This window comes from Pygocentrus nattereri, chromosome 14 (genome assembly GCF_015220715.1).
Source record: "Pygocentrus nattereri isolate fPygNat1 chromosome 14, fPygNat1.pri, whole genome shotgun sequence".
NCBI lineage: Eukaryota > Metazoa > Chordata > Actinopteri > Characiformes > Serrasalmidae > Pygocentrus > Pygocentrus nattereri.
The window spans coordinates 40,456,920-40,476,204 of record NC_051224.1 but is presented as its reverse complement, the minus strand read 5'-3'; the positions used below and the strand labels follow the sequence as shown (position 1 = coordinate 40,476,204).

The 19,285-nt window shown below is 43.5% G+C and overlaps 1 protein-coding gene across 1 annotated transcript in view; it reads right to left on the bottom strand.

The window, feature by feature from the left end:
- The window catches only part of nubp1 (nucleotide binding protein 1 (MinD homolog, E. coli)), a 66,063-nt gene extending 47,028 nt beyond the window's left edge, over positions 1-19,035 (bottom strand). Inside the window, exons 1-3 of the mRNA XM_017718312.2 lie at positions 18,931-19,035; positions 16,699-16,803; positions 15,076-15,209 (exon numbers count right to left, since the gene is read on the bottom strand). Coding sequence (XP_017573801.2) covers positions 15,076-15,209; positions 16,699-16,803; positions 18,931-18,961 — 270 coding nt within the window. The 5' untranslated portion in view covers positions 18,962-19,035. The remainder of the gene's footprint in view (positions 1-15,075; positions 15,210-16,698; positions 16,804-18,930) is intronic.
- Positions 19,036-19,285: the final 250 nt, after the last annotated feature.

Below are 19,285 nucleotides of genomic sequence, written 5' to 3'. Positions count from 1 at the left end.
TTTCTGCCTCTTCATCCAGTAGAGCATTTGTGAGGTCAGACACTGATGCTGGACGAGAGGCTCTGGCTCACAGTCTCCATTCTAGTCCATCCCAAAGGTGTTGGATGGGGTTGAGGTCAGGACTCTGAGAGGGTCAGTCAAGCTCTTCCACACCAAACTCACCCAGTCAGCCTTAAGACTTTGATTCACTGGAACTAAGGGTTCTAGACTAACCCTTGAAAAAACAGCCCATATCATCATCCCTCCTCCACCAAACTTTACAGCTGGCACAATGATTGTGGCCGATATGCCTAATAGAAATAACTGTAGAAATGTTTTGTGGGGCTGATTTATGGTTTAATTTATGTGGTGATATTATAGTGGACACTTTAATACAGCGTCAACCCCAATTAGATCATTTTCCTCCCTCAAAAAAGGTCCTTTGATGCTCAGCTTGAAATGTTAAATGAACGATTCACGGTGAAGATGCAGCAAATAAAGACTGCGTTACTTGAATATCTGCTTCAAAGCTCTGTGCAGGCAATGGCTGTGAAGCATTAGCCCCAGTCAACCCTGGGTGGCAGGGAGGTGATCAGCATCTTTAAAAAACTGCAGCTTCCACAATAACACTACTACTCATGTTTAACATCACTTCACTGATGAATACGAATAACAGTAATGATCAGACTCGCTCCAGTAACTGGATCAGCTGCCAGGTACCAAGAGTTTTTACTGAACTGGGAGAATCTGCTTTTAGTCTCAGCACCAGCTGGAATTCACTACAGGACCCACTAAAACTCGGCTCACTGGCGTCACTCAGTCATTTTAAACTTTTAATATCAAACCACCTTCAGACAGCCTGCACCTGTTTTACTCAATCATATTTATTCGTAACTTTTATTTTTGTGTTAGTTCTCTTTTATTTAGTTATTTATTTATTTCCTCTCATTTTATTTTTAAGTTTTTTTTATCATTACTTTTTTTTTTACATTTTTTTTTAATATTGTACTATTACCTTACTAATTTCTTATCTATTTTTGATCTTAATTTCTTACCATTTAAATCTCAAGTTCTATTTTTATCTACTTTTATCTTTTATTCACTGTTATTTTAAATTTTCTTTTAATTTAAAATGATTAAATGTAGTTATTATTTTCTTTGTCATGTCAATCCCTGTTTTTGTAAATGCTCGGCTACACTGAAAATGAGGGTTGCCCTCAATGTACTTCCGAGTCAAAATAAAGGTTGATTGATTGATTGATTGATTGATAATATCATGATGCAGAGACCCACACCCGGAATACCGTTAGCTTGACGCCGACATAAGACGGCAAACAGCACAGCAGCTAAAAAAAAAAAACAGCATATCATTGCAGCGACATCAGGTTCTGCAAAACGTCTAGCAATGTGATCCTGTGGTGAAACCATTCCAAAGTATATTTGTGCTTTTTATACACCATCAGTGCATTTCGTCATGGCCATAACGCTGAAAGCTGTGATCATTCCGACCGCTGATAGGGTGATAAGGAATGCCTGTCTATCCAATCCCTACAGTGCTCAGTCTATAAGAGTGCAGACAGGAACGTTTTCACGTTTCTCTGCTTTTTCTGGAGGAAGGCTCCTCACAGCAGAGCAGGGAGTAATAAAGCACAGAGGAGCAGTGGAGCCCCCCACTAACCGCCCCACAGAAACAGTGTGGTGCACCTAAACCCCTCGCTCACTCTGTGGTTGAAGAAACGTTCGTGGAGGAAGGTCACAGGGAGGGCGAGGCCAGCAGAACCACACAGTAAAATCAGCACAGCTCAGGGATTCCCTTCTAGAGCTGTCCAGGAAGTCACAGCACAGTCCAACAACTTTCCTTCCGACTGACCTCTGGGTTAAAATAGATGGAGAACGCTGACTTCAGAGGGGCTCGTCTCGACGTTCACAAACAGCTGTCTGAAGACCTCGAGCCTCAATATGAGTAAGAAAGGAGAAGCCTGGTCCCAACCTTACAGGAATGATGAGACAAAACAACCAAAAACAAAGCAAAGATGAAACACCACACTCAAGTTTCAGGTCTTTTAAACAACATATTGAGTGGAGACGAGTTCTCTGGAGTGACCAATCACGCTTCTCCATCTGGAAATCCGATGGACGAGTCTGGGTTTGGCGGTTGCCAGGAGACGGTACTTGTCTGACTGCATTGTGCCGAGTGTAAAGTTTGGTGGAGGGGGGATCATGGTGTGGGGTTGTTCTTCAGGAGTTGGGCTCGACCCCTTAGTTCCAGTGAAAGGAACTCTTAAAGCTTCAGCACCAAGAGATTCTGGACAGTTTCACGCTCCCAACTTTGTGGGAACAGTTTGGGGACGGCCCCTTCCTGTTCCAACATGACTGCACACCAGTGCACAAAGCAGGTCCATAAAGACGTGGATGAGCCAGTTTGGTGTGGAAGAACTTGACTGGCCTGCACAGAGTCCTGACCTCAACCCCATAGAACACCTTTGGGATGAATTAGAGCGGAGACTGTGAGCCAGGCCTTCTCGTCCAACATCAGTGTCTGACCTCACAAATGTGCTTCTGGATGAACGGTCAGAAATTCCCACAGAATCTCTCCGACATCTTGCAGAAGAGAGAGAACTAGAACTAAAATACAGCAATGCATAATTTTCTTCAGGAATGGTCTGGTCAGGAACGCTCTGGGTTTTGGAAGTTAAATCTTATTCAAAACACTTCAAGTCAGAAGACGTGAAGAATTTAAAATTCAGACTTTTGAAGCAGCATCATATGCAGACTGGAACTTAGTGCTTCCACGGACACTCGACAGAAACACTAAGCTCCAGTCTGGCTATGATGCCCACATTTTAAATTCTTTGTGATGCCGTCCTCCACAAGTTAAGTAAAATCATTTATTAAGGAAATGGACCGTGACTGCAGTTGCAGTAATGACTGATTCCTCTAGAGGGCTGGAAAACCAATCCAGACTATTCGACAGCACAACTTATCATCTCTAAACAATATCACTAAAAGATCCTTCCCATTATTATTAGTCTAATCTTTATTACAACTACTGTTAATATTCATTTATTCCAAGAACCCGAGAACAAGAACCCAAGAACAAGAACCCAAGAATGTCCACTACATGTTCACTGAGATTCCTGAGGCACCAGTGTCCAGAGACTCTTTTCTCCATCTCATACCAATGCACACAGGTTTGATGTGACCATCCTACAGGTTTGATGTGAAAGGGTCGTGGTCAAATACCGTCTCTCTGACCTCTAACATCAAAGACAGAAACCGAGCAGAGCAGAGCGACTTCTGAGCCTCATCTCAAACAGCAACTGACCCAGACGTCCCAGCGAACGCTCTGTTTGAGAAGCCACTGTTTGTAGCATCTGGCTGTGAACTCAGGTCAGCTGGTAACACCCGGCTACTGCCCTCACGCCCTGCAGCAAAGCAACGAACCCTCAGGAGCTCAAGACAGACTCTCCAGCTGACACCTGCTCCCCCAAAACAGCGAAATGCCTTAATAATGTATGTCACCTGGACGGAGCTCTAATGCATCTGATCCAGCTCATATCTGCCCCCTTGTGGAAATGTGATTCACATTTCACGAGAAACGGAGACGAGAAAAGCTTCAAAACTGCTTGGAACAAAATTTCATCCCACTAATTTACTTCAGCGAATCCACCAATTCAGGGCTGGGAAAAGTGGACATAAGTTAACACATCCTCTAGTCCAGCGGTCGCAACCCAAATGTTAAGAAGAGACATTTTGTCCTTTCCACAAATATCAATCCACCTTGGGAGCCTCAGCACTTCATGTCCATTTCACCATCTTGGCTGTAAATATGTCTCAGCCATGTGCCGAGTTAACGTCCTAATATAGGATAAAAATATAATATAAACAGAAACTCAGACTCACTCTGCTCTGCTTTGAGCTTCAGCTCAGCTACAGCTGCTTTTCTCACATCTCCAGCAGGAAACTCTTCCACAGAAGTAGGTCAGTTTCTTCTAAAACGTCTCTCAATGTTCGACTTTTTACGAGGCTGAAGTCGCTTCTTATTCACCAGCTTCTTGTTCTAATTTCCCTGTTCCACCTTAAATGGTAGCTGAGGTGCCAGAATGTAACTGCTGCACCATTTAAGCTGGAATGAGAGAATGCGAAGGAGAAGCCGGTGAATGAGAAGCGACTTCAGCTTCGTGACTTTTTAGTGTTCGTCAGTTTCTCACTGCAGATTAAACGTATCAGGAAACCAGCTGGAGTTACTATGAACATCTCCAGATTATCGATGTCCGTCTTAAATCTCTCTCTTTGCCGTTTCGTAGCTACTAGCTGGGCGAGACTGTTGTCTGTGTTGCTATGGTGACCAGCCGTCTGGGCTGATCTTCAGGGTTAAAGGGTGAATCAGCAGTTCTACATTAACTCCAGCGTTTAAGACCATTTACTGTTAAACTGTGTTTGGGAAACGGAGACTGAAACTGGGGAGCAGTGACGCTCTGATAAACAGCAGGGGGTGCTCTCACAGTATTCACGACCTACAGTTTATCACACTTTAGTTTGGTTTGACCTCAGTCTTTAGGTTCCAGCTGTGTGTATGGTCAGTTGGTAGGTAACAGATGTGACAGTTCTCTGTCGAGAAAGTTAAAATTTCCTAACTGGAGATCAGATGCTGTACGATATGATTCCTAAGACAAGATCTGCTTCTGTAATATTCCTATCCAGTCAGCTCTTAAGACAAAAAGGTAGGGGGTTTCTGTAATACAGCCCCAGGTGTCCTCCGGTAACATTGTTTTAGGACAGTTTTTAGAAGAATTTGAGCTAAAACTAGATTTAAAATCCATTCATTGTAGTGCAGGGATACATGCAGGGTGTTCTGAGGCCAAATAGTCACCAAACAACACAGATTAATTACTATTTACCATCACCCTACCGTCATATTACACTGGTACGCAAGCCTAAAAAAATTTCCCGGTTATCATAAGCTTTCACTTTTGTTCTGCTCCATGGAAAACATTAGCACATACAGCCGTCACCAGATGAGCTAGATGGTAAATTCCACTCTTGCCAAAGCCAGAAAACATAGCCTCCATCCAGGAAAGCAGTCAAAGTGGAGAGTTATGCTTTCCTGTTTTGTTGCAAAGGATAATCACCACTATAACTTTTGGCCACTGCCAGCAAAGCTTCGAATATTTTGTCCCAATCCAACGGGACCCGACGGATCACGTCAAGTTCGGACGTCGTGCCGCAAACGTGTTCGGTTCTGAGCGCTGCGACGATGCTGCAGTCTCGGTTCAGCTTCAGATGCCCTCCTCACACTCACTCAGGGCTTTTATGCGTTGGACATTTTTAGTAGGTTTTATTTTCATTCAGCTTGTCGTTTCTGGTTTGGTTTCAGTTTAGTTTAGTGTAGTGTAGTGAAACCTGTTCATTAAGCACTGGCAATATCCACGATACACTCAGAGAAGTGTTAAACTAGAACAGGATAAAAATATAACAAACAGAAACTCAGACTCACTCTGCTCTGCTTTGAGCTTCAGCTCAGCTACAGCTGCTTTTCTCGCATCTCCAGCAGGAAACTCTTCCACAGAAGCAGATCAGTTTCTTCTAAAACGTCTCTCAACGTTCGACTTTTTACCAGGCTGATGTCGCGTCTCATTCACCAGCTTCTCGTTCTAATTCTCCCGTTCCACCTTAAATAGTGCCTGAGGCAGCAGAATGTAACTGCTGTACCTTTTAAGGTGGAACGGGAGAATTCAAACAAGAAGCTGGTGAAGGAGAAGCGACTTCAGCTTCATGACTTTTTAGTGTTCGTCAGTTTAACGATGTTCATCTTAAATCTCTCTCTTTGCCGTTTCATTGCTACAAGCTAGGCGAGATTGTTGTCCGTGTTGCTATGGTCCCTTGTGGCGTAATTTATCACAATACCGATAAAACATCAACATATTGCCCACCCCTACAAACATCATCATCATGTGCTGAGTCTGAAACCGGCCTGAGCCCCACACAGACTGGCCCGAACCGAGATTTGACACTTGCTATAAAACCCAATAATGTGATCTGTTGTCGCAACTGATGATGTAATAAGGTTTGTCCTGATAATATAACACCTTATTAAATTATTGGGATTTATCACATATTCAGGATGACCATCTGGGAACCCTTATTACATTCTTGGAAACATATTATATTTAGAAGGTCATCATTTTTGCTGGAGTTAGTTATCAAAACGGATGATGTAAGAGTTTAAAGATCAGTCCCTGAAGGTTCCTGCAGGGCTTTTGAGTGTACGCAGGAATCAGCCCAGCCTGGAGCTCCCTGCCAACACAGTTCACTGACACCCCCACACGCGACCCCATGTCCTCCGTGGATGCATATCAGAAGATTCCGAACTTAAAATTCCAAGAGTGATCTTCCGAACTTAAACAACGACTTTACTGACATGTATTAAAGTCATGTACTGAAATTCAGTGAGTTTGCTAGTGTTAATGTTGGGTGAGATTTTCACAATATATTATTATTAATAATAATAATAATAATAATAATAAAATGCCCTTTCAAAATGTAAAATCTACCTACGCTTACAAAAGCTGGTTCTCACGTGTTCTTTAGTAAAGAAAATGCACTCAAAAGTTTAATTGTAGTAAAGTGAGCATAATTAGGCCTGTTTAACTGGATTTAGTGCAGTGCAGCTTGTAAAACTGAATGAAAACAACTGTTATAGGTTATAGTTATAGGTTTATTGTTATTATTAGTGTTATCATCACATTATTCATATTTATATGTGGCACTATTTAGTACACAAACGTGATCCAAAAGCTCAGATTTCTATAAAACGGGCTCTGAAGCAGCTAAAGGGCTGCCTGGATACTTTTGGAGATCTACAGATTTGGAGACTTACAGGTCTGATAGTTGAACAGGCTCTGCTGTTCGGCCTTTACAGTAAACGACAGCAGCAGCAGGGTCCACACATACCGCCCCCACCCCATCCTGGGGTCCACGCCTGCACAAAACACTGCTGAACACAGCCAAAGCCAATGTTTGCGCTGGACGCAGCTCCCTCTCCTCGGACCGCCGGCATTAAGCAACACATTAGTGCAGGAGAAGCGGCGCAGAGGAGATTTCTACAGACTCCACTCAGGATACTGAGGCGTCTCGCTGAACTGCTGGATTGTCGTCATGAGAAACTGCGGGAAAGTGTAACTACGAGAATCAGCCGGGTTTAACTCTCACTAGTGAGAAGAACAAAACAGTAGCAGGAATCAAATGAAGTGAAAAAGGACAGAACATAGTAGATTTACACGCAACACATCTGATACAGCCATGACATTGAAGCTGGAGATGAACCGCTACATCAAAGTCATTAACAAACATCAAACATCAAACACTTCATCGCCACTATTTCTACTGGTCCAGTCACCATGACGTCTTCACGCGACGTAAAGGACAGCTGACTTTCTCGGGCAAAAAATGAAATATCCCTTTGGGTCAACGACGATTTTCCATCTCATGGAGCATTCAGATGGTTCTTTGATTGTTTATAGTTCTATAGAGAACCATCACCATGAAAAAGAACCCCTGATACCACTTTGATGTTTATCTACAGAACATGTACGGTGTGTTTTGCTGACACAAGATAAGGACTGATTCATGGAGACAGTATGATTACAAGAAGGGCTGATGAGGGAAAGAGTGAAAAGGGAGTGATGATATGGAAAACCAAGTGTGCGGGAGTGTCTGGGAGTGTTTGGGGCGGAGGGAGTGAACTGCATATCAGCAGACGCACTCAACGCTCTCACCGTTTCAGAGCTTTCATCAACAGGAAGAGCGAACAAAACCAAAGACACCCACAGGACGCGGCTAATCACAGTCACTTTCTCTGTTCACAGCCCTTCCGGAACCAGAGGGCTCAAAGTGCTTAGACAGTCCAAACATGTGGGCTGCTCGGGCGACTCTGGTCACACATGCACACAGTACAATGACAGAGCGTGGGGCCCCCACATACGTCCCATCTACATGCTTCAGGAGTGTCACTGCTTCATCAGCTTATATGTAATCTGTTAACTTATATCAGAAGAATCTACTTGTAGCTGAATGTTTACAGTTCATACAGGCCTAAAGAATAATCTACACATATTCCTACAGATATCTAGAACAGTGGTTCCCAATTGATGTTGGGGGGTACATAAATGTATCGTACCACTATAATCACACTGCTATAGCACACCACTATAATCACACCGCTATAGCACACCACTATAATCACACCGCTATAGCACACCACTATAATCACACTGCTATAGCACACCACTATAATCACACTGCTATAGTGCACCACTATAATCACACTGCTATAGCACACCACTATAATCACACCGCTATAGCACACCACTATAATCACACTGCTATAGCACACCACTATAATCACACTGCTATAGTGCACCACTATAATCACACTGCTATAGTGCACCACTATAATCACACTGCTATAGTGCACCACTATAATCACACTGCTATAGCGCACCACTATAATCACACTGCTATAGTGCACCACTATAATCACACTGCTATAGCACACCACTATAATCACACTGCTATAGTGCACCACTATAATCACACTGCTATAGTGCACCACTATAATCACACCGCTATAGCACACCACTATAATCACACTGCTATAGTGCACCACTATAATCACACTGCTATAGTGCACCACTATAATCACACTGCTATAGCACACCACTATAATCACACCGCTATAGCACACCACTATAATCACACCGCTATAGCACACCACTATAATCACACTGCTATAGCACACCACTATAATCACACTGCTATAGTGCACCACTATAATCACACTGCTATAGCACACCACTATAATCACACCGCTATAGCACACCACTATAATCACACTGCTATAGCACACCACTATAATCACACTGCTATAGTGCACCACTATAATCACACTGCTATAGTGCACCACTATAATCACACTGCTATAGTGCACCACTATAATCACACTGCTATAGCACACCACTATAATCACACTGCTATAGTGCACCACTATAATCACACTGCTATAGCACACCACTATAATCACACTGCTATAGTGCACCACTATAATCACACTGCTATAGTGCACCACTATAATCACACTGCTATAGTGCACCACTATAATCACACCGCTATAGTGCACCACTATAATCACACTGCTATAGCACACCACTATAATCACACTGCTATAGTGCACCACTATAATCACACTGCTATAGTGCACCACTATAATCACACCGCTATAGCACACCACTATAATCACACTGCTATAGTGCACCACTATAATCACACTGCTATAGCGCACCACTATAATCACACCGCTATAGCACACCACTATAATCACACCGCTATAGCGCACCACTATAATCACACTGCTATAGTGCACCACTATAATCACACTGCTATAGTGCACCACTATAATCACACTGCTATAGTGCACCACTATAATCACACTGCTATAGTGCACCACTATAATCACACTGCTATAGTGCACCACTATAATCACACTGCTATAGTGCACCACTATAATCACACTGCTATAGCACACCACTATAATCACACCGCTATAGCGCACCACTATAATCACACCGCTATAGCGCACCACTATAATCACACCGCTATAGTGCACCACTATAATCACACTGCTATAGCACACCACTATAATCACACTGCTATAGCACACCACTATAATCACACTGCTATAGTGCACCACTATAATCACACTGCTATAGTGCACCACTATAATCACACTGCTATAGTGCACCACTATAATCACACCGCTATAGCACACCACTATAATCACACTGCTATAGTGCACCACTATAATCACACTGCTATAGTGCACCACTATAATCACACTGCTATAGCACACCACTATAATCACACCGCTATAGCACACCACTATAATCACACCGCTATAGCACACCACTATAATCACACCGCTATAGCACACCACTATAATCACACTGCTATAGTGCACCACTATAATCACACTGCTATAGCACACCACTATAATCACACCGCTATAGCACACCACTATAATCACACTGCTATAGCACACCACTATAATCACACTGCTATAGTGCACCACTATAATCACACTGCTATAGTGCACCACTATAATCACACTGCTATAGTGCACCACTATAATCACACTGCTATAGTGCACCACTATAATCACACTGCTATAGCGCACCACTATAATCACACTGCTATAGTGCACCACTATAATCACACTGCTATAGCGCACCACTATAATCACACTGCTATAGTGCACCCCTATAATCACACTGCTATAGCGCACCACTATAATCACACCGCTATAGCGCACCACTATAATCACACTGCTATAGCGCACCACTATAATCACACTGCTATAGTGCACCACTATAATCACACTGCTATAGTGCACCACTATAATCACACTGCTATAGTGCACCACTATAATCACACTGCTATAGTGCACCACTATAATCACACTGCTATAGTGCACCACTATAATCACACTGCTATAGTGCACCACTATAATCACACTGCTATAGCACACCACTATAATCACACCGCTATAGCGCACCACTATAATCACACCGCTATAGTGCACCACTATAATCACACTGCTATAGTGCACCACTATAATCACACTGCTATAGCACACCACTATAATCACACTGCTATAGCACACCACTATAATCACACTGCTATAGTGCACCACTATAATCACACTGCTATAGTGCACCACTATAATCACACTGCTATAGCACACCACTATAATCACACTGCTATAGTGCACCACTATAATCACACTGCTATAGTGCACCACTATAATCACACTGCTATAGCACACCACTATAATCACACTGCTATAGCACACCACTATAATCACACTGCTATAGTGCACCACTATAATCACACTGCTATAGTGCACCACTATAATCACACTGCTATAGTGCACCACTATAATCACACTGCTATAGCACACCACTATAATCACACTGCTATAGCACACCACTATAATCACACTGCTATAGCACACCACTATAATCACACTGCTATAGCACACCACTATAATCACACTGCTATAGTGCACCACTATAATCACACTGCTATAGTGCACCACTATAATCACACTGCTATAGCACACCACTATAATCACACCGCTATAGCACACCACTATAATCACACCGCTATAGCACACCACTATAATCACACTGCTATAGTGCACCACTATAATCACACTGCTATAGCACACCACTGTATCTCACCAGTAAAGTCACACCACTATAGCACACCACTCTATCGAACCTCTGTAGCAAACCACTATAATCACACTGCTATAGTGCACCACTATAATCACACTGCTATAGTGCACCACTATAATCACACCGCTATAGCACACCACTATAATCACACTGCTATAGTGCACCACTATAATCACACTGCTATAGTGCACCACTGTATCTCACCAGTAAAGTCACACCACTATAGCACACCACTCTATCGAACCTCTGTAGCAAACCACTATAATCACACCACTATAATCACACTGCTATAGTGCACCACTATAATCACACTGCTATAGTGCACCACTATAATCACACTGCTATAGTGCACCACTGTATCACACCACTATAGAGACCACTATAATCACACTGCTATAGTGCACCACTATAGTGCACCACTATAATCACACTGCTATAGTGCACCACTGTATCACACCACCATAGAGCACCACTATAATCACACCACTGTCATATTGCTATAATGCACGAGTGTATGGCACCAGTATTTTAGACTGCTACAGTGCACCATTGCATTACACCACTGTCATATTGCTACAGTGCACCACTATGTCACACTATATTACACAAATGTACCACAAAAGTAAATTATTTTGGTAACAAAATCTGTCAGACCAGTCATTAACCACATCACACTGAATATCATAATGTTTTAAACACTGTAATGCATCACAACTGCAATATAGAAACATAATTAGTTAGTATTTTGTACATATCACACAGCCCCACTCACCATGAAGCTGAAGAGAAGACCATGATACAACTGAACACAACACAACCATCATCACACAGGAGTAACACTCATAAATTAGAAGCAGCAGCAGGCGTTACCCCCCGTTCTGAAGCGAGGCGCTCTAATACACAGCAATGCACTGGAAGTGAACCGCTTAGGTGCTTAAGACTCCATTACTTTTACCATTCTGGACGTCAGGCAACAATAGAGCGCTGCACAGTGTGGAAGTCCCTGGGCTGTGCGATTTAAATTGTTTGAGGGATTAAAGATTATTCTGGCCCATGAGCTGCCAAGGGGTAAACGGAGCTTGCGGGACGGCCCCTGACAGCCCTATTACGGCAGAGATGAGATCAATAAAGCACTCCGGGGGCGATTCTCCGCCTCAGAGGAGAGCAAAGCTGCAGTCGTGGCCACACTCTCCTCACTGAACTCAGCACAGAGAGCTCAGAGCTCTCTCTCTCTGCTGTAGCCTCAGCACATACAAGCTGCGCTCTTTCTGGGGCAGATCTAGAGTGTTATGACTGACGCAGGGGCTCCTGAACTCAATGCCTTAGTAGGGCAACACAGGGAAGATGAAATAAACCCTATTTCTGGCTTTTCACATCTGAATGGATGATGCGATTGCATCAAATATGTAGCCTAAATTCATAATAGTGCTGGAGCCTGTCTCACTGCTTAGGCTGGGCGTTCACTACATGACTTGTAAATCTCAACAGGACAGCATCACAAACTTAAGACCACAAGGCAAAGAAAGGGACTAACACACAAACACACAGAAGAGCTGAACTTACTGGAGCTGCTTGTGCAAACTAGGGAGATTACTAGGTGTGGAAGAGAAACCACAGCTAGTGAACCACTGTATTGCACCACCATGTCCTACCGCTATAATGCACCACTGTATTGCACCACCATGTCATACTACTATAATGCACCACCATGTCCTACCGCTATAATGCACCACTGTATTGCACCACTATGTCCTACCGCTATAATGCACCACTGTGTCATACTACTATAATGCACCACTGTATTGCACCACTATGTCCTACCGCTATAATGCACCACTGTATTGCACCACTATGTCCTACTACTATAATGCACCACTGTATTGCACCACTATGTCCTACTACTATAATGCACCACTGTATTGCACCACTATGTCCTACTACTATAATGCACCACTGTATTGCACCACTATGTCCTACTACTATAATGCACCACTGTATTGCACCACTATGTCCTACCGCTATAATGCACCACTGTATTGCACCACTATGTCCTACCGCTATAATGCACCACTGTATTGCACCACTATGTCCTACCGCTATAATACACCACTGTATTGCACCACTATGTCCTACTACTATAATGCACCACTGTATTGCACCACTATGTCCTACTACTATAATGCACCACTGTATTGCACCACTATATCCTACCACTATAATACACCACTGTTTTGCACCACCATGTCATACGGCTATAGTGCATCACTATAGTGCTCCACTGTATAGAAATCGCAACAGATTTGTAGAACTTATTGGACCTGTTTGTGCTTTTATGTGCAGTAAACGCTCAAACTGGGGATTAATATGTGGTGAGAAACGTTGATATCGCAGTGAGAGCTGGAGAAACATTTCACCACAAACTGGAAGCTGAAACTGTAAAAACAGTGACCTGATCTGGATCAACGAAACAGTGTAACTCAAGTTAACTCCCAAAAGTAACAATAAACAGTAGAAGGTGCAAATAACAGCAGCATGAGTACGAGGTAGATCTTAATACTGGTAATGTATAAAGTGATGTATAAAGTGACATGTGTTAAGGGTGATATAGTGGAGGGGTGATATAGTGGAGGGGTGATATAGTGGAGGGGTGATATAGTGGAGGAGGGATATAGTGGGGGCACTGACTCAGTCCAGCAGCAGAGATGAATAAGTGGACGTGAAGTGCCGTTGTAGTGACGTCTAACTGGAGTTTAAGAGTCTCATGGCTTCAGGGAAGAAGCCGTTCCTCAGTCTGGTAGTTTTGCTCTTAATGCTCTGCAGCCTCCTACCTGAGGGGAGCGGGACAAAGAGTGTGTGTGCTGGATGGGTGGGGTCCTTCATGATGCCAGCACGAGTCCAGCACGCCTCAGCCTTCTGAGGAAGTAGAGGTGCTGATGTGCCTTCCTGATCAGGCTGGAGGTGTTATTACTCCAGGTTAGATTGTTACTGAGGTGTATGCCCAAGTACCTATAGCTGGAGACCACTTCCACTGCAGATCCTCCGATGTGTATGGGGAGGGGAGGGATGGTGTTGCCCCTTCTGAAATCCACAATCAAACGTTTTGATATTAAACGTTTGCTAAGATCAGAGCATCTCTGATCACTTCTGGGCTCGATCTGATTGGAGGCCTAAAGATTCACTCGTTTCTCCTCTCACACTAACAGATCATCCACGTCCTCAGTCACTTCTAATCGAGCTCCGGGACTGGAAAATCGCTTCAGACTGTGAAAATCTGTTGCAAGGGGCAAACTGGGCTTAAAATTGGGCATAAAATTAATGTAGCACACACTGAGCCTTAGCTTGATCATTTGAAATGGCCCATCCCATGGAAAACTAGATTTACCCCCCTCTCCTCAACCCCCCCGCACAGTCCTATAATAGACCTTATAACATAAGCATTAATGGGCGGAGCTAAACTGCTGTGAGCTGATCCGGCACATATATGTGTCTTCTGCTTCTACAGCCTTAGTTTCCATACATGGACTGTATGGAAACTTCAGCAATCCTCACCTTCCTCCCCTTTATCTCTCAGAATTAATGAGCTGTTTTTGCTGAGGTGCCTTCAAGACTGACACATGCAAATGAGCTTTGCTCTGATGGGCCGAAACACTCCTTATACCGTCAGCGTGAGTGGGGAACAGGACTTCATCCTTTAATTGAAAGCATTCGTTTTGCCAAGTCAGCGTTGCTTTCCCTGAGCAATTTAAGGATCATGCGTGCAGTGAAGAGTCAGGAGGAGAAACCAGGCTTCCCTCCAGCCTACCTCTTTGGAGTCACCACTAGACAAGGCGTGAGCCAGGTGTGCACTGAAGGTGCTCTTCCCGACGCCCCCTTTCCCTGATAAAACCAGAATCTTGTGCTTTACGGTGGCCATCTTCAGCTTGATTTCCTCTATGGCTACAAAGGAGAACAGTGTGAGATTTCCAGTCCTCTGGGTTTTTACTCCATCAAGAAACACACAAAAATACAAAATTGCGTGTAAAAAATACACAAACTAAAAATATGTGAACATAAAGGTACAGCCAGAAATAAAGATGTAAGGTCTCGGTAGCCAGACGTTTAAATAAAACTGGCTATTATGCGAATTCCTTGCGTTTGGGTCAGCTGCCGATCGGTGGAGGCTGTGAGAGAAGCCTCTTGCGGGGAGACTCCTGAGACGTCTCCACGGTGAAGCCACATGGCACGGATGAAGATTTCTCCTTAACTAGCTTTGATAATTTGGGTATGTTATGCACATTAAAAGTAATCATTTTTTATATTTTGGTATTTACCACCGTTGGTTCTACTACACTTTGGGACGGGAGGGGTGAGGGAGGGTGATTCACTGCACCTTTAATTATTTCTGGTTAGCTTTACAGCTTTACTTTATACTGGAGACGGCCAGCGACGGGTCCTGCTGGTACTTGTGTCTCCCCTCAGTGTCATCCTAAGGCAGTGGCTCATGTAGCCATAATGTGTCTGTGCTCAAAAGGGAACTCCACTGATTTTGCAAAATTACTGAACCAATCATTCAGTGGTTTAGATGAGAACAAAATCTGGCTCTAAAAGCCACATCCCGTTACGTTATTACACAAAATGGTTATAAATGCATCGCCTGATACCTGAGGCATTGTTTTGGGATAGCTTTGTTATAAGGTTTTGGCCTAAAACGTACTTTTAGGAAAATATATTACTCCAGGATTATTTCCATGTTTCCTGCAAAAACCGTGCTTTTGTAGTTACCAGCCTGTAGCTGACGCCGATGACGCTGGTGCTATATCTGATTCATCTCGGCCGCGGCGCATTCGCTGCACAGAAAACAACGCCGAGCAACAGCGGAACTACAGAAGGCGAAAACGTTCAGGAAAAGGTTTGTACAGCAGCTGTTTTCACCCAACCTGTGACGAACTGCAAGTATTTATCAGTACGACTGTTCAGTGTTTACTCAACTTAAAAATAACGTCACGGAATCTCAGTTATGCTGCGTTATCTTGGGTGAATTTATATTGGGCAGTGGGTCAAAACAGCTTTCCGTAGTTCCACTGTCGCTTGGCGCCGTTCAATGAATGTGCCGCCCAAGACCCCTTATCAAAGGGAACGTGAATCTGAGGGGGAACTGATTCGGATCAAAGCAGAAGAACCCAGACTGAACGGAAGCAACAACAAACTACTTGCTACTCTGCTGACCAGTACACGGGGCAGGACCGCGAGGTGAACTGTGGTCTATCGCAGCTCCTCTGATGAATAACGTTACTTATACGAGCTCTGAGTTTTGCTGACCGTGTGATGCAACGGCGCCAACTTTGTCTGTTCTTTAATACAATCTGCTAAGTTGGTGCTAAGTTGGTGCTACATGGCCAGCCAAGCACAGCAAGAAGGAGCAGAAGACGATGAACAGTGGAGATACCCGGGTCTGGAGCTTTGGTGGCACCAGAGGCGCATATCGTCTGGTTGGGACATCCCTGGCATGCTGATGACTTCCCAGCCTGCTCACTGGTGGTGCCCGGACAATCTTAGGAGGGCAAACAAAAACCAAGAGCTTTAGCCTCAATTCAGAGAAACACAGTCATAACAGCATTAAAACATCTCAATAATAAAGCGCTGACTAACCCGACAGGCTCAAGCTAAGTGATACTTTTTAATCCCACAACTGGGGAAATTCCACCTCCACATTCAACCCATCCGTGAAGTGAAACACCACATACACACTAATGAATACACACACTAGGGGGCAGTGAGCACACCTGCCCGGAGCGGTGGGCAGCCCTATCCGCAGCACCCGGGGGGCAGTTGGGGGTTAGGTGTCTTGCTCAAGGACACCTCAGTCATGGACTGTCGGTGCTGGGGATCGAACTGGCAACGTTCCGGTCACAGGGCCAGTTCCCTGACCTCCTGCCCACGACTGCCCCAACTTTTCTTATGAGTTAAGTCCAACTACAATATGACAGAATGACATTTTAGGGAAATTTTCACGATATGCGACGTCATATTTATTTTTTCAAACATCAGTTAGAAGACAGAAAAAAACATTTAAAAATATTTAAAAATATATCAAAAACAGTGAACACAATGACTACCATTTTCCATATTGTGTTGCACTAAATCAAGTTAATAGGACTCAATTTTCTCTCTTTATAATGAAACATGCAGTCGGTCAGAGTCGACAGGTACTGACGATATGCATATGTTTAATAAAGCTTGTTGTACTGTGTAATAATTGATGACAACGTCAATATATATGGTCATACTACCCAGCCCTAAGTCCAATAATGTGTCTGCTACAATAAAAACAATAACCTTGCATAATAAAATAATAAAATGACTTAGAATTCAATTAAGCCATGGTTTAATGAAGTCATTCCATTTAATATGCTCTGTTGCCGGGTTACGCACCCGTCAACCTCAAACATCTGCCCACCTTCATCATCAGATGTTGGGAAATCTCACTGCAGCGCCACTGTAGGAGGTGAGCAGGCTTGTTAACTACAGATGGTGCAGATAGCAGTGGTTACAGTGTTTATTCTGGCTGAAGTGCCCCTTCAAGCCCAAGAAAGCTTCAGATAAAACTGAAAGTATATATAAAACAGACGGCAATACGATGATAAATTACGTCACAATATGCTGGTGGATCTCGCCTGCACTGATCAGCTGCAGGCTTCACTGAAAAAGCATAATTAGGCCTGTTTAAGTGGATTCACTGCTGAATAAAACTCATATTCGGGGTTCTTTTTAAATTGGACAATATAACAAAAAGTCTTTCAGTACTGCCTGTTGTCACATCACCCACCCAGAGACCTGATGGCTGAACTAAACTGACGACAGGGAATTTTACTAGTCTACAGTGTAGAAGGCAGAGGTGTTATCCACTACACTATCCCACCATTAGTTCAGTATTAGTTTAAACTATTTAAAGGGGAACTTCACCCATTTTTCTAATTATCTGCATATCTCAGCGTGTGAGGTGTAAACAGAGAGATTCAGAGGGTTTGGTGTGAAGTGGATCAGACGTCTTCACAGTGGTGGTGATGGGAAACAGGCGTCGCCATGACTACAACACAGATATAGACACTTTATTTACCATCCAGAACCACCAGAGAACCTACACGAGTCTTCTGAGCTTATCTGGAACGTTGATGATGGAAAACAGTGGGAAATCTGGAATAATGAGTTTTCTTTGGGGACTATTTTGCCGCACAGCGCCCTGCATGTCTCCCTCCACCATGAATGGAGTTGAAGTTCTCTAAACTCTCATAAAACAGCGTCTCAGTCATCAGGCAGTGAATTCAGAACCAGTTCATGTAGGAACTTTCTGTGAGGAGCTTTTAGAGGGACGTCTGGTTCCTATCACCACCACTGGGAACGGTTCTGACTCTAGAACGGAGCGTTTCACACCAAACCGCCCTGAATGACTCGGAATGACTCTGAATGACTCGGAATGACTCTGTTTACATCTTCAACTTTGGAAACTCGGTGAAGTTGCCCTTTAAGAGAGCGTGAATGGCGGACACTGAACTCCGTTTAGAACGACGGTGAGTGAGTGAATGCCCGTAAAGCCGAGCTCGCTTTAATAAGAGTGTGAGAGTGAGCTGAATAAGAGTGAAAAAGTGAATTTAAACTCTTTATTTTCTCTAAAACTCACGTTCAGGCGCGTCAGTCGGAATATCCGCCATGGCGCAGATCGGCGCGCTCGGTAAATCGGTCCCCGTAAGACCCGGCGCTCCTCGCCAAAGGGTTCCGCGCTGATTTGTGTCTTTCTTCCTACTTAGTATCTCGAAATAATAACTTATTTTTCTCGAAAATTGACTAGTATCACGAAATAGCGATTTATTTTCTTGAAACTCTGACCTACTATCATGACATAATGACTTATTTTTCTCGAAAATTGACTAATATCTCTATGTAATGGTTTATTTTCTCGAAATATGAGCACAGCAGCTCGAAATAATGAAATATTGAAACAGTGGCTTTTATTTTCTCGAGATTTTTTTTAAAAT